Source organism: Anarrhichthys ocellatus, unplaced genomic scaffold (assembly GCF_004355925.1).
Source record: "Anarrhichthys ocellatus isolate YVR2014 unplaced genomic scaffold, GSC_Weel_1.0 scaffold2, whole genome shotgun sequence".
In the NCBI taxonomy this organism is placed as follows: domain Eukaryota; kingdom Metazoa; phylum Chordata; class Actinopteri; order Perciformes; family Anarhichadidae; genus Anarrhichthys; species Anarrhichthys ocellatus.
Window position 1 is genome coordinate 3,789,861 of NW_022280032.1, and position 23,520 is coordinate 3,813,380.

The window sequence follows — 23,520 nt, forward strand, 5'->3', positions numbered from 1 at the left end:
ATATACATATACACACACATATACATATACACATACATACATATATAGTATATGATTGTTAATCACCTGCATAGTACATCCAGTGACAAGGAAGCTAACGTCACTGTGTTTGTTAGCCGTGGTGTAATGTTAGGGCTAAAAACAGATAAATGGCAACACAGCAATAGACACAAGCTGACATATAATGGCGCCAGTAAGACCTCACCTTGTTGATTTCAACGTCTTTTAAATAAGAGACCGCAACGTGAATCTAATTTTCACCATAGTAAAGCCCAAATGTCTGTCATTGGGACTCAGGTCACGCTGTTAGCTAACGCAGAGATAAAATATATGAGAAGAGTCTCACTCCGCCTCTATTTACGGATACCACAACGGTTACGATTTTGTGTTACTTATAATATGTTTTAACTTACTTTGTTATGCCATTTAAAGAAAGGTACATTGGAGAAATTGCCCCAACAAATGTGGATGATCTGGAGGGTTTAGATGTGGACTTTTCCCCATTTGTGTGTTTTTGACTGGTCCTGTTTTTAATGTGGAGTGATGCACTTTAAGTAAACACACTATTATCTTTGACTGCTACGTTCGTCTGCAGTGTAAATTCGGGCTGGTACTTTCATACGTACGAGATCTTCCGCCATCTAGCGGTAGTTTGTACGAACTCACACAGTCGATTTCCATACACTGTAATTTCAAGATGTTAAAAATCAATAAATAATGTGTACTGATTTACTTTGTAATCATCAATCATCGGTTGTAATAATAAAGTTGTGCAACGTGACTAGACATCCTAAATTATCCTTTTTAGTTAGACCCATGCAGTACACCTCCTGACCAAGAGGTGGCGGTAAGCGTTCACTCAACCTGCGCTAAATGAATTATTGAGCGTTTAAATGGTCTTTGTTTTGGGAGGAATCCCAGCCCCCAGTCTTCCTATTTGAAAACTAAAGAACAAAATGTATGACAGGTACGGTAGTTCGCTCAAATACCTTCATGTCTCGTTAACCTAGAGGTCTCGTGCGGTTTCAAGACAGCCGTAGGACCGCGTTACGTTGTTGGCTAACTGTTAGCTAAATCTTCCATCTTCCTGTAGCAGCGTCCATAAGTCTTCTTTGTGTACCGTATGTGCTACAAACTCCACACAGCTCACATCTCCAGTGTGCATTAATGCTTTTGGCAGCAGAATGAATGTTAATGTATTCAAATAAATCAACAGTTAAGATGGAAGAAAACCAGTATACATCACTGACGGTACCTACGGATTATTTTCAGCAGTGGTGAGTTGGTGTCGGAGGTGGCAGGTCATGGAAAACTTCTCATGTTTATCTCCCTGACGTCTTCATTTTCATGCATGAGATGGAGAAAATAAATAAATAGCATCTGACACACGACATCAAACATACCTGTATTCTTTGTATTTAGGCTTGTAGCAAGTGGCAGTGTAATTATTAAGGATAATAACCATTTTAACATAAATTGTCCTTTTTTAAATGGGAAGTGGACCAACAGCTTGTATAAAAAGTACCCTAAGTTGTAATTCAATACATGTAATTAACTGGCAAATGTAATTGCCAGTTACAATGTGATGTTTTTGTACTCTGTAGCTGGTTTGGTAAATTGACAATGATATTTCTTAAATATTGGACTTGTTACTATATTATTATGCAGTTATTACAACATGACTTGCTACAGGCTTCATATAAATACAGTGGCTCTTACGCAGCCCTTTCTGCCAACTGTGGAATGAACGGGACCATATAAGAAACTCTTGACCTGTAGTTGGCTTCACATTAATCACAGTTGTTTGTATGTCTTCATTCCATTGTGGTCCGCCTTACCTGAGCGCACATCAAAGTCGGTGTTAAAAAGATTTGTGGATGCAATGAGTGTCGCAGGTTAGAGGCTGAAAAAACCAACCCAGCTGCAATTAGAGCGAGGAAATCTACTGTTAGAGCTGGACTCACATGCTCTACACTGAATGAAATGCAGAGAATACAAACAGGTGTATATCAGCGCATGTGTGTTTGTACGTATCGTGTCTTGTAAGTTTGCCTCAAAAAAACACTTCTCCACGCACCCCATTGAGCACCAGACATCATTTGTCCTTTCTTGCTTTGTCCGGGTCCCGTTTCGTTTTTCTTCTTTGTCTCACCTTCCTTCCTTCCTTCCTTCTCCTCCTCCGTTTTCTAGGTACCAGTCCAGCCAGCAGCACCCCGAGGCGCAGCATGTGATGTCGTATCACAACATGGGCCACTACGCAGAAGGGCCCAGAGATGACCTCGTCATGGCCGAGCTGTCTGTCCACCGGGAACCAACTGTCTACCAGGAACCTTTTTACCAGAACTATAACCCCCCGGCCCAAAATCACTACCAGGAGCTGACCTACCAGCCGCACCTCAGGGAGCAGCAGCAGCAGCAGCAGCAGCAGCATCCTGCGCACCTGCACCACCAACATACAATACAGCAGCTGGAGCCGAGTGTTCAGCACCAACCTCAGCCTGCTGCTGCCGCTCAAGGTATGGAAGAGGACTTCATTTTCCAAAGACTGTCACTTTCCAACCCTACTTTGTCATGTGCACTAAAAATACTGCACTACGGCCCTATTACCTGTGCACTTTAAGGCAACATACATGCATGTATTCATAGTAAAACACACCACGATACAAACTTAAATAATATCTGAAGTTACGTAATATGCCATGCCAACATGAATGATTTTACCCAATACAAATACGGGATTAATTGGCTCATACCGTTTGTTTTTGTTCCTCCTCTCTGTCCTAGTTGTGACTCCGGTGAAGAAGAAGAGAGGCCGGCCTCCAAAGCAGCCAGCGGAGGATGGCAAGACGCAGGAGGAGGAGAACGAGATCGAGGCCGCGAAAAAAGCCAAGAGGGCTCTCAACCGCTTCAACGGCATGTCGGTGGCCGAGGTTATGACCAAAACCCTGCCTGACGTTATCACCTACAATCTGGACATTCTGATAGTGAGCTATTTACTGGACGACTATTAGTGTATTTTTTTTAATTTTAAAAAACACCTGGTAACGACTTCATGCTTCTCCCCTCAGATTGGAATTAACCCGGGACTATTGTCAGCCTTCAAAGGACGCCATTATCCGAACCCAGGAAACCATTTCTGTGAGTTGAAATCCAGGGAATTTTGACTTTTTTACGTGCTCATTGAAACACTTAAGGGGTCGATAGAAAATGTAGAAATGCAATTTACAAATGTATCATCAATCTTTGACAGACAGGTTTTCAAAAGAAGAAGTTGCTGAAATCAGGGTTCCCAATGATTTTCATAAACTTTTACGTATTTGTTATATCACACCGTTTCTAAAGTATTTCATTGAACACAATCCGTTTCTTTAAAGAATTTTTCACTTTTATAATATTCGCCATTTATTTTCCTTTATGTTTTGCGCACCCTTTACTGTTGTTCTTATAAGGCCACCAAACATGTTTGATACTGGTGCTGTTGCTCACTTTGCCTCAATCTCAGCACAAAAAAGACTTTTACTGTCCGTCAGCTTACTGAATTATGCTTAAAAACAAACCAGCTGATGTATTCCCGTAGATGCAGTGAAGCTACAATAACCTATTAAAAAAAAACTAGTCTGGGTCCAGTCTTTCATCACTTATTTTTTGTGTCTCGATAGCCGCTTGGCTAACTAGATGTCCAACTCTTCTTTCCTATCCAGGGAAATGTCTGTTTCTCTCTGGTCTAACTGACGAGCAGCTCAACTTCATGCATGACCAGAGCCTGCCGGAGACATATAACATCGGCTTCACCAACATGGTAGAGAGGACCACGCCCGGCAGCAAGGACCTCTCCAGGTCAATACCAAAGAAATTGCATTGATCTATTAAGTTAGGGAGGAACTTCTTAAGAATCGCCCGATGTCATCCAGTGTGTCCTTTGAAACAAACGGATATTTTTCTGATTTTATGTTTTTTTTTGTCCCAGTAAGGAGATTCGAGAAGGAGGTCGACAGTTACTTGACAAGCTGCAGAAATACAAACCATTAATAGCAGCTTTTAATGGAAAAGGTAAACTTATTAAAACACCGAAACTACTGAACTCTGAAGTGTTTAGATGGCTTATTCGTAAAGCCATCGGGTGAGTTTAACAGTGTGTTGACATTTGTTGATTTTTGCAGGTATTTATGAAATATTCTGCAAAGAAACTTTTGGTGTAAAGGCGAAGAATCTCGAATTTGGTCTGCAGCCGTACAAAATCCCAGAAACTGAAACGGTACGTTGAAGCAGCACCTGGATCCCTCTTGAAATGTGCTCAACAAAACAAACGACATGCATATTCACGGCATATTTCACTTCTCCTAGGTGTGCTACCTGATGCCGTCATCGAGCCCTCGCTGTGCCCAGTTTCCCCGCGCGCAGGACAAGGTACATTTCTACATCAAGCTGAAGGAGCTGCGGGACCAGATGAAAGGCCTGGTACCCAAGATCGAGGTGGAGGAGACGCAGTACTCGTTCGATCTGCATCTAGCAAAAGGTAAACGGCAACAAGTCGGCACTGCTGAAACAGGTGTTGGATCGAAATACACTCCCTGAAATAAACTCCCTGGCTCGTTTGGATTCAGAGACATACGCGCTTACTGGGATATTTGTACTGACATATTTATGTCTTAGATGAAGATCTAACTCCTCTATGTTGCGTTTTTGTTCCGCAGAGGATGCGAAGAGGATGGCAATCAAAGAGGAGCAGGTGGATCCAGAGTATGAAAGCTGTAGTGGGCTGCCTGGTGACACGAGGCGAAGCAGCAACTCCACCAACTAAAGGAGGCCGAGGAGAGGAGAACAAACAGGCCTGTCTGCCGTAGCACACAGGTAGTGTAGGCACCATGTTAACATAATTATGTTTAGTTGGAACTAGAGGGACCTCATGGGTGGTTTCTAGAAGTAAAATAAATCTGCGGAACTGTCAATGACTTCTCCTTCTGCGAGCAGCACAACCCATCATCTCGGTTTGCATTGTGGTGTCTTGCAGAAATGGACATTGTAGGCCAGTCAGCGGACAACATGATGCGGGACCACTGCAGTTGGAGAGGTTCGCTGAACAGAAACCAGATACCAGCTGTACTAGTAGCATGATGCATCAATGAGGCTGACAAACCTTCTGACGACGCCACAAGAAAGAGAAGTCATACCGTTTCCTGAGGCCTCGCAGTGTGACGCACAAGAGAGAAAGTGTCCACCACGGTCACATTTTCTAACTCTCAAACAGACTGCATGTTTTTGGTGTTATTTTTTATCACTATTTATTGCATTTTGTATGGTACATGTGTCCAGTGACTTATTTTTGTATTTTGAAAGAACGACATTTTATGATTTATCAGCTGTATAAATAGGTAATTGTACTCGGAGTTTCTAATCTGTAATTACAGAGTTATTAAATCTCTTCTAAAGCTGGTACGTTTATTGTCTCATTGTTAAAAGCATTTGAGGTTTTAATACACAGCCATCAGAAAGCATGATGAATGCTTCTTCTTGAGTGGAAAGTTGTATTTTTTACATCTCCACAATGAGAGCAGGAAGATTTACATATTTTGATCATTCGCTCGCTATTTCAGTTTCCTTCCCAGCAATTAAATACACTGACACACTAAATACAATGTATTAAATACTATAATAACAATAACGGGGCATGGGAGAGGAGGACTTTAAAAAGGAGGAAACCTGACTGGTTGGTACGCAGAGAGCACCAGAGCATGAGGCAGAAAAAGACCACCATAAAGGTAGGTCAAACTGACATTTAGTTATAGGCTGCAAATGATTAACACTGTACCTGCATGACACCTGCCTAAACAATGTTTCTGACAAACTGAAGCGTTATTCTGAGCAGTGCTCGTTCAAATTAGCACACTCTTTAACATCTACAGCAGTAAAATGCAACATACCGGTTAATACTGTCAGTACATTTTGCTGATACTTTTACTCAAGTAAAGGATCTGAATATTTCTTCCACCACTGACTGTAGTATTCTGTGGTTCCACTGACATTTAATTGTCTAAGCAAAACGAATGATACCAGTTCGTCTCACAAGGCGCGGTGGGGCGTCTGTCTTTATTGTTACCTTGGCCCAATGTCCCCCCTAAGGCCTCAAACCCTGAACCCTCAGGGACTTCCTGACGTCACCTGGTAAGTGGTGGAGTGTGAGAGACTGTGAGGGCTTGAAATGGTGTAAATATGAACGGGACAGCACTTTGCTGAAACATATCATGTCACTATGACAACGACCAAAAATACGATGTATAATTGTGGGTATTTATTTTACATTTAGTCATGCGTATGCTTTTACTAATAAACATCGTAACAGGGTGCATCCTGATGGTGGCGACAGCGGGACTGATGACTTAGTGGTGAGACGTTCTGCACTACCTTCAGCAGCAGCATTGTTGCTTCGCCAACAAGAGGTCACCTAACTTCACCGTGTCATCTTTCAGGTTGGGGCTCAACTTTGGATGCCAATCAAGGAGAGACTCGAGAGAGTCGTCAAAAGTACAGTCTTCAACCTGGTGATCACGTCCGCTGTTGCCATAGAGGTTTTATCTATATTTCTACTTCCATCTTTTTGTTTTTATGCCAAGTTTGTTCTGATAGTAGTTGTTTTGATTTGTATAGGACTGCTTTATGTTGTTGTGCCAGCTTGAACTCTTACAGCTCTGTTCATTGTTGGAATGCTGAATAAAGGCAATCTGTATTAATGTATGTAGGTTAATAAGGTACTGGTGGAAATAGAAATATATTAAAATCATGTAAGTAATATGTGTTTTGACGGAAAAAAACATCACTTGTCCTACAGCTCAGTTCAACTAGAAAAACAGGATGCATCCTGTTTGATTACTTATTATAATTTCAATATAAACATGATGTAAAAGTACATCATTACATCAGTAAATCATTTGTTTACACTAAAAAAATGCTTTAAAATACCACGGCCGAAAAAAAGACTGACTGTGTTTGACCCTAACACTTATGTACAAACGCCTCCATACGTTTTTTTTGGCATCATGCCTTTTCTTTAATCTTCCTTGCTGGCATTGTGCATTTGCTTGTATTGTATATTCTATTTTTAAACATTACATCCTGCATGTAACTGTGATCTCAGGCCTCTATAGAGGTGGGGGGGTCGGGCTTGGTGAGAACGGGAGCCGTGAAGCTGACCCGGACGTCCCGGGTATAAAAACCCTGAAGAACACCGTCCACGACAACATCTGGGAGATCTGCAGGACGAGACGAGAGCTCAGCGGTATTAGTCGGAACGAGGTCGTCATGCTTTTTAATGCTTTTAAATTCACAACTACAGAGTCAGCAGCTGTTACCGTGTGTAGTTCCACCTGATGTGCAGTCGGAGACATAAGGATCCTGAAAGAATCCCAACACTCGCTGATTTGGTAACGGATAACTGAGGAAACAAAAGTAATACATTAGTCTTACGTAACATTAATACTTCAAACTTTAAGATGTGTATACCAACTTTCATCATTGTTGTGAAGTAGTATAACTGTCATGTTATGCTCATATTCTGGTTAAGTTGAAGGTGCCAGGAGCAGGATAAGGAGGTTGGGTGCTGGAACAGACGTTTGTATGATATAAACAACAGGACCAAACGTGTTATATAGGAGGGAGAACTGAATCCAGGAGCCCTTGAATACAACACACACTGACTTATGTTGTGCAATGATAATCATCGCCGTAACGCTCTGCAGACAGAAGAAGTTAAAAAAGTATGGTGGCCTGGATGTGTTGATTTGTGGAGTGGCATCCAGACTAGAGACGGGAAACGTTTCCAAACTGTCTGATTGCATTAGTATCAACCTGCAGGACTAAAAAGAAAAACACCATTCTCAAAAGGAAAGATATAAAACGTTTTATATTGTGGTCATGAAAATGCTTCCGTCATCACTGAAATAATGGTCTTGCAGAGACCAGAAGAGTAATCTGTGCACAATAGCTCACCACCGTCTTTCTAGTGGACACGGTACACATACTGCACCACACAAACACCAGTAGAGAGCTCACCTGTAATCCTGACTGTCCAAATCATCAAGTGATCTGAAATAATAAAAAAACAACTATTACAGACTTCCTGAGAAGACACTGTCAAAATAAAGGGCCGTGAATACGACTTTAAAGAAACATTACAGACGCTACTCTGTGATACATCAAGTCATTTCCTGTTTGTTTATAAATATGGTCTTTTAGAAAGAGGACGATCCCACACACAGAACACTACTGTCCTTCCTTTAATGGGACCAGTGGCTGCTCCACAACACTGGGAGAAATGTGTTGAAAGTTTTACTATGTTGCCGCATTGCCCCCCAATCCAAAAAAATAGAGGGCCTAAATTTAGCAGCGTGTCCAGCATCTCTGGGTCAGAGGAGTCGGTCAGAAGACTGAAGGACTTACTCCATGCTGCTGACCTTGATCCCCGTGTGAAAGTGCTTCACGTGGAGGAAGTCCAGCAGCACCTGCGGCACGTCTTCGTCTTGGTAGATGACGTCCTGCAGCAACAGAGAACAATCCCGACTTGTAAAAAAATGTGTTTTTGGCTCAAATCATTTTAAGGATGTGAAATGTCGTGTCATGCGTGATGTCAAAGCTTTTGTAGAGTAAAGAATGTTCTTTTAGTCTTTCGCTGTTGTTGCTCCTCGACTCTTGAACTGTCTCAGAGAAGCCTAATCTTCTTAAAGCACTTTAAACACTTTCACTTGATTCTATAACTTTTACTTTGTGGTTTATTCACTTATTTTTTCTTTGTTTTATATTTTGTCTTCTCTGTCTCCGCTTTTACTTTTCCTATTCCTGTAAAATACTGAACAGAAAATATTAACCCATCTAGTCAGTCTGGCTTTTATCTAGTGTTTTATAAGTTTATGCTTTTTTTATTATTATTGCTTATTATGAAGCTTGATTTTCATACAGTGTTTTAGTATTTATACAGTTTATTTCGTCTAATTTTACATTTATTAACATTTTCCTGTTTTACAACAATCCATTTATTCAGTGTTGTATTGTATATTTGTTAATTTCCCTGACTTCATTTGGTGTGCATTGGTCTCATCTTTCCATTTTCATCGGGTCAATGATTTGTAAAGCACTTTAATTGCTTTTGATTTGCTTGAAAGATGCTATATAAATAAAACTTGACTGATTGATTTGAACTTATGTTTTGAAAAGAGCTACATAAAGTAAGTTGTGTCGCTCGCTTAGTGAGGTCAAAAACCCCTGATGGAGATTCTTGTCTTGCACAATGGCACTTGGGCATCACAGAGAGCTGCTGCTGAAGAAGTTGCCGCCTCACTGGACTGGACGTGTCACCTGGATGTAGTCCTCCAACTCCTGCCTCCTCTCCTCCAGAGGTTTGGTCCTCAGAAGGGGGTTCCTTTTGCTCGGGAAATCTGGAGTCTGGATGATCTTCCTGAGCTGCAGGAACCACAAGATAGAACAAATCTGACGGCACGCGACACAAAATAGCTGAAATTGAACGGTAGTTGTTGACCAATAGAAGCACTTTTCTGAATGGGCCCCCGCGTGTGTGAGCATGATTCACTTCTTACTGTTTGTTTCACACTATTCCAATGATTGTACGTTGATAATGTACCAAGACACGTAGCAAAGTGCTGATGGAAGGCAAGGGAAGAAGAAGCATGGATGCAAATGTTGAATGAGTTAACATATTTTTTTAAATGATCTTTTCAAAGTAGCTCTTTGTACACTGTAAACTCAACTTTTGCACTACATATTGTACATATTTTTACTGTATATATTCCTTGTTAATATAATTTAGTTTTTTTTCTTTTTCTCTTTAGTGCTACCTTTATATACTTTGCTCTATTTTATTGTTTAATGCGATTTTAATTTAAATATTTAAACATTATGTTATTCTCTGTGCGTGCAGTCCTTTATCGTATAAGAACAACAAAGCTGAACCTTGAACCAAATGAAGAACCTCAATGCATATTCTTACAAATGTAAAAGACCATCAAAGTGAAGCTTCCTTGTGATCTTAAATCCATGTTAACAGTCTTATTTTGAGTTACAAAAAACGTAAACATCTCATAACATAATATGCAGCGCTCCATACAGGAAACAGTCAATAATTCAACAACGTTGGATTAATTGTGACTCTAAAGCGACTTACTTTTCTGTGGAGAGTCTGGAACTCGCTGCTTCTTCGGAGCACAAAATGTTTCCTCCCGTGAAACAAGACTTCAACTCTGAAACGCTGCAAACAAAAGAGGTTTTAATCACAATCCGTCATTTAGTGAATTTAATGTGTGTCAGGTTGGACATTTAAAGTGCGTCATGCTTTTTAAAATGACAAAAATATATAGACATGGTTCTCCAATCTTCTTAGGATTAAATAACCAAGAGATATTAAATATAATTACATGTGCTACATGTGGTATTAATTTACCAACTTTATCATCCACAACATTTAAAAAGTGAAGACAATCAAATATATCCGTTATATCTGAATATAAACAAACTATATTGTTCTTTGAATGTTTGATATTTTATTCAAAAACAATGAGAATCAGGATTCAAAAAGTAATTTAAAAAAGAGCATTGTGCTGCACTGGAGAACAAATAGCAGGACGTCCTCGTCATACGGTTCCTGCTTATATACTTTATCAGTAATGTCAACAGAAAGGAACACGAGTCAAACGTATTGTGTTCTCAGACTGAGATGATAAAACCAAACAGGTCAGTTCAGCACACTGCAGAAATTCCCCAGGTTAGTGTCGTTTTTTTTATTTTGCATTAGTCTAAAATGTAGATGTGAATGCAATTTATTACAGTTCATTAGGTGACTGTTCTCTGGAAGTCTGTGTACTTTAACTGCTAACATAGAGAACTATAGTGAAACAAAGAGTTATTAAACTGAGAAACCGAGGCATTAATGAGTCTTTACATAAGATACACCCAGTCTGGTTCCCAGTGCTGGGTACTCTGGACACTCTGTGTGTGCATATATATATATATATATATATATATATATATATATATATAGAAAAAATATATATATAGAAAAAATATATATATAGAAAATATGATTTCAATGTAAAGTGTCTGAGTATTCTGAAAAGCGCTCTATAAATAAAATGTATAATTATTATTATACTGTGGTGAAGTATAAAGTAGCAAAAAAAATGGAAATACTCAAGGACGGTACAAGTACCTCAAAGTTGTACTAAGTAAGACTACAGTACGCGACTGTGCAGCCTACTCGCTTACTATCAGCAGTTATTTATTTCAAAGCAAAATTCAAATGCCAGACTCCATTGATATTTCGGTAGTTTTATTGTCTGAGTATTTCTTGCACCGCTGGAGGGAAAATCCTGAGCTGAGCTCACGTTCACTCTTCTACCTGCAGGTTACCTGGCTCACCTGGTGTCGCAGTTATCACCAAACTAGACACGCGGCAGGTTAGAATAGAAAAAAGTGAATATGGAGGAAGATCAAGTTAACGTGTTGTTACGCTGCCGAGAAAAAAAAGCGACCAAAAGTTAAAGTGACAACAGATCAAACGGCGTCCTCACCTTTCTGGTCTTCCCCGACTCGTCCACTTCCCTCTCCATCGATGGTATCGATACTTCAATCATCGGGAAATCTTCCTCCCACACCATCGGACTCGATCAACAGTCTGGGGTCAACTTTCTGCAGCTGAAGAGTAACTTCACGCGGGTTTTTTCCTTCTTCTCCGCGTTCAGGAACTGAAAAAAAAACCTCAGATCCGTGCCCGTCCGTGTGTCGGTAGTCGGTCTCTTCCTGAGCTCCACCTACACACTAATTGGACGAACACAACCACAAGGCGCGTTCAGGGACGTTAAAGGTGCAGTCCAACATTTAGGGATCAACACCCAGTCTGCTGCTGCTGAGGGACATGCAAAGTCAGCAGTTTAGTTCGCATGACCGATACAACAACAGCACCGAGCTGGAGTTTGCAGTCTGGATACTTAAGTGATGCACTTAAGTATCATCTTGAGGTACATTACTGAAGTATTTCATTTTCTGCCACAATTCAGAGGCAACTATTGTGTTTTTTACGCCACATAAGTTGTGGCAGATTCATATTAACAATACAAAATATTATAAACAAATGAATTATGATGTGTTACAAGAGGTTAAGATAAAATGGGACTTAATTGGATATTCAGGACATACAAAGACATACAAATTAGCCCCACCTTTACCAGCTGCAACATTAAAGTGCATGATGAATAAGTATACCTTTGGCACAAAAGGTATATTTTGATGCTCATACTTTGTTGTACTCTTACTCAAGTAAAAATTGATTCTCCATATTCTACTTTTCTTTCATTTAAACAGTAAATGTAAAAATCTGAATTTGCAAAGTATACTAGTGTCAGTTTCAGAATAGGTGGACAATAATTTACATAATTCAAATGCACAGCGTTGTTTTCTTTCTTTCACTCTGCCACTGCGACGTGAAGTAGCCATCATATAAGAAAACACCAGCCAGCATTAAAAATAAAGACAAATCGTATTTTAAACTCTGATCTTTGACACAGAGTACAGTTGGAGCTCATAAAGCACATTTATAGAGCAGAAGCACCTGATCTCAGGTCAGGAAACAGTCCTTATCTTTAAGACGGTTCCTGCAGTAAAGAACAGCTCCACAATCAAAAATAGAAATTCACATGACCTCCAACTGTCTCTCTCACTAGTACAGAAATGAATAACAAAGTGAGTGAAGTATTAAACAGCCACTAAAGTATCAACATGATGACAACTAAGAAAAGTTAATTACTGGTTAATAAGTAAACCGTGAGTTGTTTATCAATCCAAATGTTCGGACTCCACCCACATATAACTTAAATCATCTGATACTGTAATAAATATGTATAACAGCCCATCAGAGGTGGGTAAACTGTGTTTTCTAAGTAAAAAGGTGAATAAACTGAAGGCCATTGGGTTTAAAAAAAACAAACAAACAGCCTTCTGAGAGCAACAACAACAAATGTCACTTTCAAATCCAGGTTCACTTCCCACAGAACTTGAAACACAAAGTAAAACAAAAAACAATCCATTGGATATAAAAAGGGATGTAAACCCAGACCACATAACACAAAACTACTCGCATCCTCTCAGGACAGCTGCTCGGAGTTCTATAGTAGGAAAGAACACTTCCCGATCTTAAAATAGCACACCCAGATGATTGTCCACGTGTGGATCTCAACCACAATCACATGCTCCTGTCTGTGACTCGTCATCATGGGGTTTATATCTTCCCATCCATGTGCTGTTCCTCGCTGTGCTTCAGTCTAAAACAGGCAGAAAACAGCTTACTTAAGCAGCTCTATGTGAGGATATGTGACCTTTATAGAGTCACAGCACGGTTTAAAAATATAACAGCCGTTTCGTTATCGCCGTGTTTTACTACAGCTCATGTGAATCCTCTTTGTGTCTGAAGTCACACTGTCAGCAGGTACGGGCCGTACACATTAACGAAAAGGAAGTCAGTCTTAGTCTTGTTGCTGTAACATAGACTTCTAAAATGAAATCATTTCTTCATGTTTTTTTGTTTGTTGGATTGGATTTAAAGACACTGGTCTGTGAAATTGTTTTTTGCGCTGCTTTGATTTTAGCTTTCTCTCTCCTACAGCAAAGTTCCGTTGATTGAATGAGAGTTTAAACGGTTTTATAGCATACCAAGAGTTGCACATGCCATAAAAGATGTTATGAGGTTTTCATCACTATTACATGTCACTTCAGTAGCCTTGAGTAGAAATGTATCTATTTTGGAGTCACATTAATTTATCTTTATTTAAATGAAAATGTATCTTAATTTAAAGGACTAGTTTGGCATTTTGGGAAATGCACTCTTTCGCTGTCTTGCCGAGAGTTAGATGAGAGGATTGATGCCACCCTTGTAACTGTCCATTAAATATGAAGCTACAGCCAAGAGACGGTTAGCTTAGCTTAGCATAAAGGCTGGAAACAGGGGGAAACAGCTAGCCTAGCACTGCATTACTGCACCCAGACAAAACAAATAATCCAACACAAACAATTTATGTTTTTTTTTTACTTTGGATTAAACAAACAAGATGTGACATGGTAATCAGTGATTTTTTTTATAGGTGCTGGTATGCAATGTCTTCTCCTGTGGACAGAGCCAACTCTCTGTTCCCCCCGGTTGTAGACTTTATGCTAAGCTGTAGCTTCATTATCAAAGGGCAGATATTAGTGTTATTGATCTTTTCTGACCTGCTGTAGGCCTCATTGTTTCCCTCATGCACACACCTGTTTCCATTTCCCGAATGAGCTCCCCAGAATAACTACAAGCCGCTTTCTCTCAGCTTACCTGTCGAATTGTCTACTGTGAATTCTGTCTTTGTGGCCAGCCTTCCTGAGAATCATTTCTGTCTGTTGTGATCACTTGACTGCCTTTTCAAACCTTTTTTTGCCTCCCTGCCTCGCCCTTGTGCTTTGTTCACCTTTGTTTGGATTGTAACCTGATGCCAAAACAATAAAGCTTTTAATTCAAACTGTCCACCTGAGTTGTGCATCCAGTCGTCAATAGGCCTTTTTTCACAGATGTCACAGTTTGACATGTTGCTGTAAGAAAAGAAAAATCAAATTAATGATGAATATATTCCATTTAGCAGCTTTGAATCCAGGTATTACACACGCTGGCTCACTGTAACTCTCTCTGGGACACTTGAGTATATAACTGAGCCATCTTTAGTTTTATCAGTATCACCTGTGCTTTTCCCACTCTGACAAGTCAAATTACTTTCGGTTGATCAGGTCATTTGTAATATGATCTTGTGAACCAGGCGCATCATTGTGTAAATCAGATCATTTGAAAGCTGAAATCAGGAAGTTGTAAACTCGAGAAGGACTCGAGTTTAGGTATGTAAGTCCCCACAACTTCCCCCATTGGAGTTTTTGCATTTATAGACATACCAGCCGGTTGGGGAGCGTGATGCAATTTGTCCGAGCCAGTGTGTGAATGAAAGAAAGCACTGTCGTCCAGAATAACTGTGTTAGCTGACGCATTCTTGAGTTCTGCACACAGTTCGGCTCTTACTGCTTCAAACTGGCGTTCAGTAGATCATCCACATATGGGCTGCTACTCAGGCTACAACAACACAACTACATTATTATATATAATGGGAAAATTATGCATTGCCTAAAACTCACGTATAAGTGGTAGTGTTTCTGAGTACCAGAGTCCCTTTAGAAAACCTCTCATTTTACCGCAGCAGGGTCTGACAGTTCTCCGCTCAGTGGTTCTGGTTCTCCTGGGCCTCTTTTCCCTCCAATGGGCCCAGAAATACAGCCTGGGTCTCCAGCAGCGGGGTGTTGGGTCCCAGAGGGGACCGGACTGGAGTCTGAACTGAGGGAGTTTTTGGTGAACCTGCATGATTTCATCTGATTTTTTCATCAGAATCCGACCCAATGGCACCAATGACAAGCATTAAGAATAACTAAATATAAATAGACAATCTTCTCGCTGATGGTCTTGTTTACTTGTGTAGGTCATATAGCGGCATCAGTGTTACATTAAGTTAAAAGTTCCTCTGACTAACTTTAAATGTATATTAAAGTCTTTGTTTTATGAATTAAATTATGTTTGGATAATGTTTGAAAATGTGAATGATTATGAAAATACAGTCTTTATAAATCTGCTAGTTAAGATCACATCTCCATTTCTCACCAGAAAGCAAGACAGTGAGTGTGAGTAAGAGAGAGAGAGACAAAGGTAATATACAGTATATTCAAAGTTTTCACGACTGTATGACAGAATATTGCAGAATATTCACTTTCATATATTTTAGGAAAACAGTCCAGCAGGGGCTTTGAATAGGAAAGTATATGATGCACATAACTGTCTCACTGACTCGATGCCTTTCAGTTTAAATCTCTTGTTTTAACATCCATATATAGATCTCCCAGTAGGGGTCTCCCTAACTCTTCAAAATAAGGTCCGTCTCCTGTTGTCACAATTTGTCAAGATCAAGTCTTTAGAGCTCAACTTTAAGTTGCTTATTTTTAGTGTAAAAAACAAAAAATGTTTCTTTAGTTCAAACCGAATGTACCTTTTTATTAAAAGGGTGAAAAGCGCTGCATCTTTTTGAAGACAAAAACACGAACCTTCTAGACTTACGTATCTAATTTCATGAACACGAACAAATGACATTGTGTAAGGTTTAGATTTAACTTCCTAAAATATTTGTTTTGAAGTTAAATTGAAAGGGCATCAAGATAAATCTCACAAACCGTCTCTATACCAATTGTAGTGCATTTTCTAAATGTAAAGTAAAATTCAAACGCTCAAATTGTTTTTTCTTCTTTCATTGTGGACTCATTTTGTAGTAATTGTCCTCTAGCTTTTATTGTAATTTTAATGTACAATCCCTTGTTTTATCTGTTATGTTGTTTGGCTTATGAATACACAAACTACATCGAATGAAAGATTTATTTCATGCCTTTATAGATACTTTTTTTCAATTTACAACATTTTTAACAACTGGTATAAATTAAACTAACGCACCAGAATTAAGAAAACACAAACGTAAAGCGGCTCTGAAACAAAAGGCCAGCCTTGATAGTGTTACAAGTATAGTGTTTGATATTGTTGGAATGGCAAATGGATTAAAGTTTTTTTTAGAGTTTCCAAGTTGCAGTTTCTAAATCTAGCTGGAAGCTGCAGAGTTAATGATGTCGTCCAAACTGTCCACCTGAAAGAAAGAGCAAGAGAGACAGTTGGAGCTGTGTACAGCGTACGAAACGTTTTACCCTACACTCACTATTATGATCGTACGTTTTCTAAAATTTGGTGGAAAATGATGATAATCTCATCATTGCTTCTCTGGATCTCTTGCACAGGGTTTCTGAAGCATCATTGGAACGGATCTATAAAGGCTGCTTTGACATCTAGCACTCTGTCAAGTCACATAAAAATAACATCAATGATATTCTCTGTAATGTCAAGACCTTTTTTTAGTAATTGTCTGACATTCTGCCTGGAACTAATTGTTGGGAAAGGAGCTCGTATGCTTTGCAAACAATCCTCAATACAAATAAAAAAGAAATAAAACAAATTAATGTATACATGCATGTGCTTGGATATTTTAAGTGTGCAGCAACAGGCGACATGTAGAATACAACATAGGCCACCTCAGTTTTACCTGCTTGTCTTCTCCCACTCTGAGGTTCTTGATCCGGTAGACAGTGACTTGCCCGTCAGTGTCTCCAACCAGGACACAGTCTGTCCCTCTGGTAAACAGCAGGGACTTCACCTTCACACCAGCTGCAGCATGGTGCACAATGGTTGGGTGTATGCTGAAAGGAGGTGTTTTTGTGTTTAGTGGACACGGGAATGTTTCTGGCTCATGTTTCAAATCAAATAAATGGAAGTAAATGAGACAGAGCTCTAGATATACACGCCTACTCTCTGTCAGTCCGACTCACATGCTCGAATTCAGGTCCCAGATCTCCACCTGCTTTTCATTACGGGCTGCAAATATTGTGGACCAGTTTGGCGACCACTTGACGGCATCCACGGCCATCTGGGTGGATGTGAGGCTCATCAGAGGGGTGAAGAGGTCCTTCCTCCACAGATGGATGATCCGGCCAGAGGAGCAGCTCAGGAATACATCAGAACTAAATGGAGACCATTCGATGTGGTTCACGGGGCGCTGAGAGAGAGAGAGCAAGGTGTAGAGTGAATACACTGAAATGGGGAGCAAAAACACTAAAGTCCCCACAAGGTATTGCATGTTGTTATTGTTATTACATGTTATTCAGTGCTACTTGTCACATTTATGTAAGCCAAGTATTTCTGCCAATGGGAACATGTTCACTCCACAGATTGTTGTGGTGAGGAGGTGAATCTGGAAGCCAGAACAACCCAAGCTAGTTTTTGCAAGTTGGTGTGCAAGTTGGTTTGAAGTCAAAGCATCATCAATGAGACTGAAACGCCCAAAAGTTAACGTCCTAGTCTTCTCCTCCTGCTTTGAATAACAGGCCCCTAGTCTTTTGTTTTAAACACATAATGCTGAAAAAGCTTTGGTATATATATTTTCTGTCATTAACCATGTGTACATTTACACATTTCAAATGACTCAAAGATTCTATCCAGCTGGACTTACAAAGTGTTGATAAGTGTCCAGAAAATTCAGATTGTTGGAGACGCAGCCCTTGTGGATGGGCCCCTCCGATGTGCCGACCACATAGATGTTGGAGTCCTGCAGCATAAAGGAAAGCCAGGAGAAATATTTAGGTGATATATTTTGAAGTCAGAGAAACACACAACCAGAAAAACACAAAACGTCAATCTTAAATTGGCTGTCTGGAAGAAGGAAGTGTAGTGATTAAAATCAAAATTTCCACAGAAGCCTTTAGTCTGAGGACTAGGCTCGGTTAAGACCAACCTCGGATCTATTTGATTGCTGGGACCAACTTACTGTTGGATGGAAGTCAACACAAAAAACAGAAGTCACCGCCAATGGCAGAACCTGTTTTGTCTTCTTTATTTTGGCATATTTCTTCCCAAGCTTCATCAGGTCTGAGAACACGTGTTTTTAAAAAAAAGAAAAAATACAGATATTATTATTACGATTATTGTGTGAGATCACCGATATACAGGTACATGTAATTTACATAAGAGCACTCTCGCAGAAAATCTGCCTTGAAAGTTCCAAAGTGGTAAAAATCAATAAAGCAACATCTTAAAATTAGTTGGACGGGTTATGATATGAAGTCAGGGCTAGTGATAGAATTGATACTGAGCTTTGTTATTTTCCTGCCTTTTAAGCTCAAAAGCTAATCTGAACATGTTTTGCCAAAAATTATGACAATAGGTGACAATATCACTGTTTACTTCCGAATCTACCGTATTTACTGTTCAAATCCTACTGAAGACCACAGTACCTGAGCAGTCAAAACGATTGCTGCAGTGGAACCACTTGGACATCCTGCCATCTTCTGACACAGAGACGACAGCATCCCTGTCCTCCCCTGATAATGTCATCGCTGGTTTGATCCAGTTGACCTGCCACACTGGTTTCAGGTGCTTTTTGAAACAATCGCTACAGAACAGAAAAGTTAGGAAAGCTAACAAAAAAAGGAGTTTTGTCCAAGAGTATTTCTTTTTAGCTTATTTCCATGCTCCGCCGTCCACACGAACTCACCTGCTGTCGGCGATACATGTGACGTTGTACTGACTGACATCGTAGATGGCGACAGTGCCATCGTGCATCCCTACAGCCAGCTGGCTGGGGTGGTCGGCTGAGAAATCCAGGGATATGACACAACTGTGACAGTGGAAGACGCGCTCCGGCCACTGCACAGGGGACACATTTACAATCCGTCATTTCCTTAACAACTAAATTGGTGAATGGAGTGCACCCATACACACATCGATGGCACCTGACTCTGCGATCAGTGGACAACCCGTTCCTTCCCCTGGGCCACAGCCGCCCCATAAATTCAAAATGTACTTATAAAAAAGCAGACAAAAGCTGATATTTCCTATTACCACTTAATTGCAGTAATACTAGCGAGAGGAGATAGGGCGCTGGAAGATGTTGGCTAAAAGGAAATAAAGGGCAAAAAATATATATACATACTGTAGGGTTATTAAGGCACCAGCAGCAGATCAGACTTGGTTTCTGGTTCCTTGATTCAAAGTCACCGTAGCCCACTGCCAGGATATCCTTACAGGGAGTGCAAACAGAGTTTTAAGTTAAGTTTGAGATATTTTGCCTGTACAGAAAGCAATAATTCAATTAATTTAAAAAACAAAGAGTAGTAATAGTAAAACAATAACGTAAATGTTTGCCCATTTTAATTCTAAGGGCAACTCCTGCATGTCTGCTATTTTGGTAATCATTAGTTTGGCTTTAATCTCTGCATAAAATGCATCACGTGTAGGCACAGTTGTTAAAGTATGGCTAAGTGCAAACTGCATATATCAACATTATTAAAATGTGCATTAAATGTCGCCCATGAAGAGTAAAGCCGGTTAAATGGGAATCCCATTTCAGCTTAAGACACTGAAAAAGCAAAACACAAAATGACAATGAAGCTGGTGGGAAGAATTTGTTCTGCTCCTAAACAACAGCAGCTGGTTTGGTTTTTGTTTTTTTTGGCCTTTGTTACCAGGTTCTTCTTGTTCCAGGCCATGCTGGTAATGTTGCATCCTCTGGTGAGCTTGCAGCTCAAAGTCAAGACATGTTCCACAGTTGGAGATGAAGAGCTCTCCTCACCGTCCTCGTTCCGTTCCTCTGCCCCAGGCTTCACTGTGCTGTCAGGGTCTTACACCATCAACATTACAACTCTGTATATGTGGTACTTATTTAAATACACGTACATTTTAGAACTCACTAAATTCCTTAAGTTAAAACAGAAATGGTCCCGAGCGTAAATCCACAGGCTGGTGCACCTGCACCAACAATTGTGTGAAAGCAGTGATAACCTGAGCTTACCTTCCAGTGTGGGCAGCTGTCTGTAAGCAGCCAGCATGGTTTGAAATATGTTCGCCACGATGCTCCTCTCCATCACTAACAAGCTGTATTGAAATGACTCTGACGACATGATCAGCTGCAGGACGTAATCAGCATTGAAACTGTCCTCACACATTTCCATTTCTAACTTTGAGCAAATAGTGCTGGCTGAGGAAATGAAATATAAGAAAAATGATACATGTAAGTTATTGCAAAGCTAGTCTCAAGCAAGAATTTGTTCATTCTTAGAACCTCTCCAGTCCTAAACACATGCTGGGACAAACATTAACACAGTCGATGTTCTTCTTACCTGTGCTGAATGAGCTGCAGTTGCTGCTCTGCTGTCCTCTCTTTTCTTGACCTTTGCTGGTGTTCATGGCAGTCTCTGGATAGACAGCCTCCTCACCACTTGGGGTTTTATTTTGGTTACAGAAAGAGTCATATATGTCCCAGACAGAAGCAATCGCCCCTGTGGACATGAGAGAATTTCAGCTAACTGTCTACTTTGAAAAACTGAAACCTAATAACCATAACCGCCAAACCCACCAACATATGGGTTTATGTGTATAAACTGCAGCACAACCTTGTACTGTAATGGGAAAACTGTCAATTGATTTGAAGGATAATTAAGCCTAACCTTCATCCACCGCGGCCATCTTGTCAGTCTGGATCTGCTTGTCTTTGAGTGCTCCATTGAAAGTCTGCATTGGTCGTTCCACATACTTATCGTTGTCCAATCTGTTCTTACAAAGCTCAGCATATTTAACGTTTCTCTCGCTGTAAGAACAAGTTGAACATGTCAACAGCTTGATACAACCAAAGAAGAGTACTGGTTACGACATTTGCACAGACACACAAACTGATATGCACACTGCACAGTATGTGACAGGCAGCTCCCAAGTTAGAGACATGAAGTGCCACTTCCTGTGCCTGTTGTACATTTAAGATTTTGCCTAATATTCAAGAAAGCCAACAGGCACTCACTTGAAAGCTTCTGCATCATCAGCGTCCTCTGACATAAAGATGCTGGGTATGTCCAGCGGTGAAATGGTATCTGTTTCAGAGAGGCAGATGTCTACTCCCTCAGCCAACATCTCTTCTGTCACATGTTGTTTCACATTGTCTCTTTTCCTCGGCACCTCTGGCGGGGAAAAGAAAAATAAAATAAAATATTGAACATACATGTATAAAACTCCACAAAAGACTATCTGCTTAAAAAATGTAATTTGATCATAAGATGCTGTAGATTTAATTGTATTCTGCTGCAATGTTAATATTTTATCGCATACAATATAACAATGTAAAACTGGATTGTCAATACATTATCTTATTATACATATGAAAGACCAATTCAAAGCAAGAGAGAAAATAATAATCGCCAGAAGGAATCAGTGATGATAAACATATATATATATATATATATATATGTAATACTAACCACTTGTAATTGGAGGGTTTATTGATGTGTCCAGTTTAGGAACACTATGCTCACTGTCTTTAGTCAGTGACGCTACGTCAAATAGTCCGCTGCTGCCCAAAAATGAGCTGAAAATAGAAAGAAAGAAAGTCATTATTTAGAACATTTTGTGGTCAGAAATGTGTCTATAACAAGCTACACAAATAACAATTGTAATGTACGTAATGTAGGAAAATCTGCAAAACATATATGTATATTTATATTTAGCTACAAATCATACTTTGATGGAGTAATTACCCCCCCATCAATAACAATAAATCTGTGCATAAGACTACTGACTAATGGATTAGTTAATATTCAACAGAGCTGGTGGTAAGGTAAACAAACTGCTGCTTTGCTCAATTCAAGTCAATTCAACCTGCAAGAGGTCCCACAGAAGCTTGAACAGGACTTCACGTGGTCTGATCCTGAGTCGGTGAAGAGTTCATCCAGAAGGCGTCTGTCTGGTTGTGACGTCACGTCTCCTGGCTCTGCACGATGCAGCGGCAGAGGGGTGACGTCATTGCCGTTAACGTCCAACACCTGCAAAGACACAGCCAGAGTCAGTATTTAACACTTAGACACGCTTGATAATAATACAAAACAAAACTACAACATGAATAGGAAACGGGAAGATTAAGAATCCTTTAGTTTAACGTTATTTAGCGTTAGATTATAATATAATAACTAGATACCCGGACTGCTCTTCTGGGAGCTTGATCGGTGCTCCTCTCAGGTTTATTCCTCTTTCTGCCACCGACCGAGATGGAGCTTCTACTGCTTCTGAAGCTTGACCTGTGTTAAAAGAAAAGAAGCGTGTTGGAACTTGTCCTGCGACTCAAATTAATCGAGAAGATCTAACGTTTCTTTGTCTAAAACAGTGAACTTACGAGCTACGTGCCAGACTACTTTTCCTCATTTTTTCCACACCTCGCGTATAAGCGACGTGAAAACAGCTCAAAGCAACTTCTGCTCCAAGTTGCCAAAGAGACGGGACTGACGAGCCTCGCGCGCTGTCATTTGGGAGACACCTCGAGGTTGAAGTTAGCTTCGTACACGTTGTTTTTCTGTTGTTGTTGTTGTTGTGTTTTTCTGTTGTTGTTGGTGTTTTATACTGCAGCAGTTTCCACAAATCTGAAAATGACTTTGGTTTCTTAAAGCTCAAGACAGTACAGTAATATAGCCTAACTAAGTACATTTACTCAAGTTATGCGATTTGAAGGACTTGTACTTTACTTGAGTACTTCAATTGCATGCTAAGGTTTCTTTATATTTCTATTCCACTGCATTATATTGTACTTTCTACTCCACTTTATTAATGTGACAGCTTTGCTACCCAGCAGTAAACAAAGCAGTTAAAGTAAACCCCGCCTTTACCAGCTGCATCATTAAAGTAATGCTAACATTAATGCATCACTCATTTTAATCCAGTAGTATATTACCATTCTGCTATGGACCCTTCTGCACAATGATATTTTTTTTTACTTTAAGTAGATTATAAAGCTAATACTTTAGCACTTTCACTTAGCGTTAAGTAAAAGTACTAAAGCACCAATG

At 39.9% G+C, this 23,520-nt stretch overlaps 4 protein-coding genes across 11 annotated transcripts in view; 1 reads left to right on the forward strand and 3 right to left on the reverse strand.

Annotated features, from left to right (window-relative positions):
- Positions 1-1,295, reverse strand: part of uqcc6 (ubiquinol-cytochrome c reductase complex assembly factor 6) — an 8,226-nt gene extending 6,931 nt beyond the window's left edge. Inside the window, exon 1 of one of the 3 annotated variants that reach the window (XM_031866104.1) lies at positions 1,260-1,295. The gene's annotated coding sequence lies outside the window, so the exon portion shown is untranslated. Of the gene's footprint in view, positions 1-66; positions 306-1,259 lie in introns of those variants that run through there. The other 2 variants (XM_031866085.1, XM_031866096.1) reach the window with 2 other exon arrangements.
- tdg.2 (thymine DNA glycosylase, tandem duplicate 2) lies at positions 886-5,433 on the forward strand. Of its 5 annotated transcripts, XM_031866027.1 has the most exons (11): positions 886-967; positions 1,217-1,277; positions 2,191-2,516; positions 2,785-2,984; positions 3,069-3,138; positions 3,702-3,837; positions 3,968-4,050; positions 4,161-4,255; positions 4,345-4,516; positions 4,695-4,851; positions 5,012-5,433. In XM_031866027.1, exons 1-10 carry the CDS (start codon positions 961-963, stop codon positions 4,799-4,801), a joined length of 1,257 nt encoding a protein of 418 aa, XP_031721887.1. In that variant the 5' UTR covers positions 886-960; the 3' UTR covers positions 4,802-4,851; positions 5,012-5,433. The 5 variants fall into 5 exon arrangements, with proteins under 5 accessions (XP_031721887.1, XP_031721870.1, XP_031721880.1 ...); XM_031866010.1 differs by having other exon boundaries at positions 888-967; positions 1,217-2,516; XM_031866020.1 differs by having other exon boundaries at positions 893-1,277.
- A 1,606-nt stretch (positions 5,434-7,039) lies between these two features.
- snx22 (sorting nexin 22) lies at positions 7,040-11,832 on the reverse strand. 2 transcript variants are annotated; one of them, XM_031866051.1, is made up of 7 exons: positions 11,571-11,831; positions 10,169-10,252; positions 9,346-9,450; positions 8,434-8,528; positions 8,047-8,079; positions 7,347-7,429; positions 7,040-7,247 (listed from the first exon to the last, which is right to left on the reverse strand). In XM_031866051.1, exons 1-7 carry the CDS (start codon positions 11,655-11,657, stop codon positions 7,129-7,131), a joined length of 606 nt encoding a protein of 201 aa, XP_031721911.1. In that variant the 5' UTR covers positions 11,658-11,831; the 3' UTR covers positions 7,040-7,128. The 2 variants fall into 2 exon arrangements, with proteins under 2 accessions (XP_031721911.1, XP_031721920.1); XM_031866060.1 differs by lacking the exon at positions 9,346-9,450 and having other exon boundaries at positions 11,571-11,832.
- Positions 11,833-16,463: 4,631 nt separating this feature from the next.
- dnai4 (dynein axonemal intermediate chain 4) lies at positions 16,464-22,982 on the reverse strand. Its single transcript, XM_031869445.1, has 17 exons — positions 22,854-22,982; positions 22,659-22,758; positions 22,343-22,506; positions 21,946-22,052; positions 21,492-21,648; positions 21,145-21,284; positions 20,818-20,976; positions 20,490-20,675; positions 20,164-20,318; positions 19,632-19,718; positions 19,194-19,345; positions 18,934-19,091; positions 18,468-18,568; positions 18,153-18,248; positions 17,473-17,699; positions 17,190-17,343; positions 16,464-16,739 (listed from the first exon to the last, which is right to left on the reverse strand). Exons 1-17 carry the CDS (start codon positions 22,880-22,882, stop codon positions 16,695-16,697), a joined length of 2,217 nt encoding a protein of 738 aa, XP_031725305.1. The 5' UTR covers positions 22,883-22,982; the 3' UTR covers positions 16,464-16,694.
- Positions 22,983-23,520: the final 538 nt, after the last annotated feature.

Excerpts from the sequence above, each read along its gene's own strand:
- tdg.2 (XM_031866010.1), top strand. The coding sequence starts at position 1,979 with ATGAAATGCAGAGAATACAAACAGGTGTATATCAGCGCATGTGTGTTT. Across the intron at positions 3,139-3,701 it reads GAACCCAGGAAACCATTTCT|GGAAATGTCTGTTTCTCTCT; the intron begins GTGAGTTGAAAT and ends TTTCCTATCCAG. Across the intron at positions 3,838-3,967 it reads GGCAGCAAGGACCTCTCCAG|TAAGGAGATTCGAGAAGGAG; the intron begins GTCAATACCAAA and ends TTTTTGTCCCAG.
- snx22 (XM_031866051.1), bottom strand. The coding sequence starts at position 11,657 with ATGGTGTGGGAGGAAGATTTCCCGATGATTGAAGTATCGATACCATCG. Across the intron at positions 10,253-11,570 it reads AGTCGGGGAAGACCAGAAAG|CGTTTCAGAGTTGAAGTCTT; the intron begins GTGAGGACGCCG and ends TTTTGTTTGCAG. Across the intron at positions 7,248-7,346 it reads ATCAGGTGGAACTACACACG|ATCTCCCAGATGTTGTCGTG; the intron begins GTAACAGCTGCT and ends CTCGTCCTGCAG.
- dnai4 (XM_031869445.1), bottom strand. The coding sequence starts at position 22,882 with ATGAGGAAAAGTAGTCTGGCACGTAGCTC. Across the intron at positions 19,719-20,163 it reads CCTGGAACAAGAAGAACCTG|GATATCCTGGCAGTGGGCTA; the intron begins GTAACAAAGGCC and ends ACTCCCTGTAAG. Across the intron at positions 17,700-18,152 it reads TGGACACTTATCAACACTTT|CGCCCCGTGAACCACATCGA; the intron begins GTAAGTCCAGCT and ends TCTCTCTCTCAG.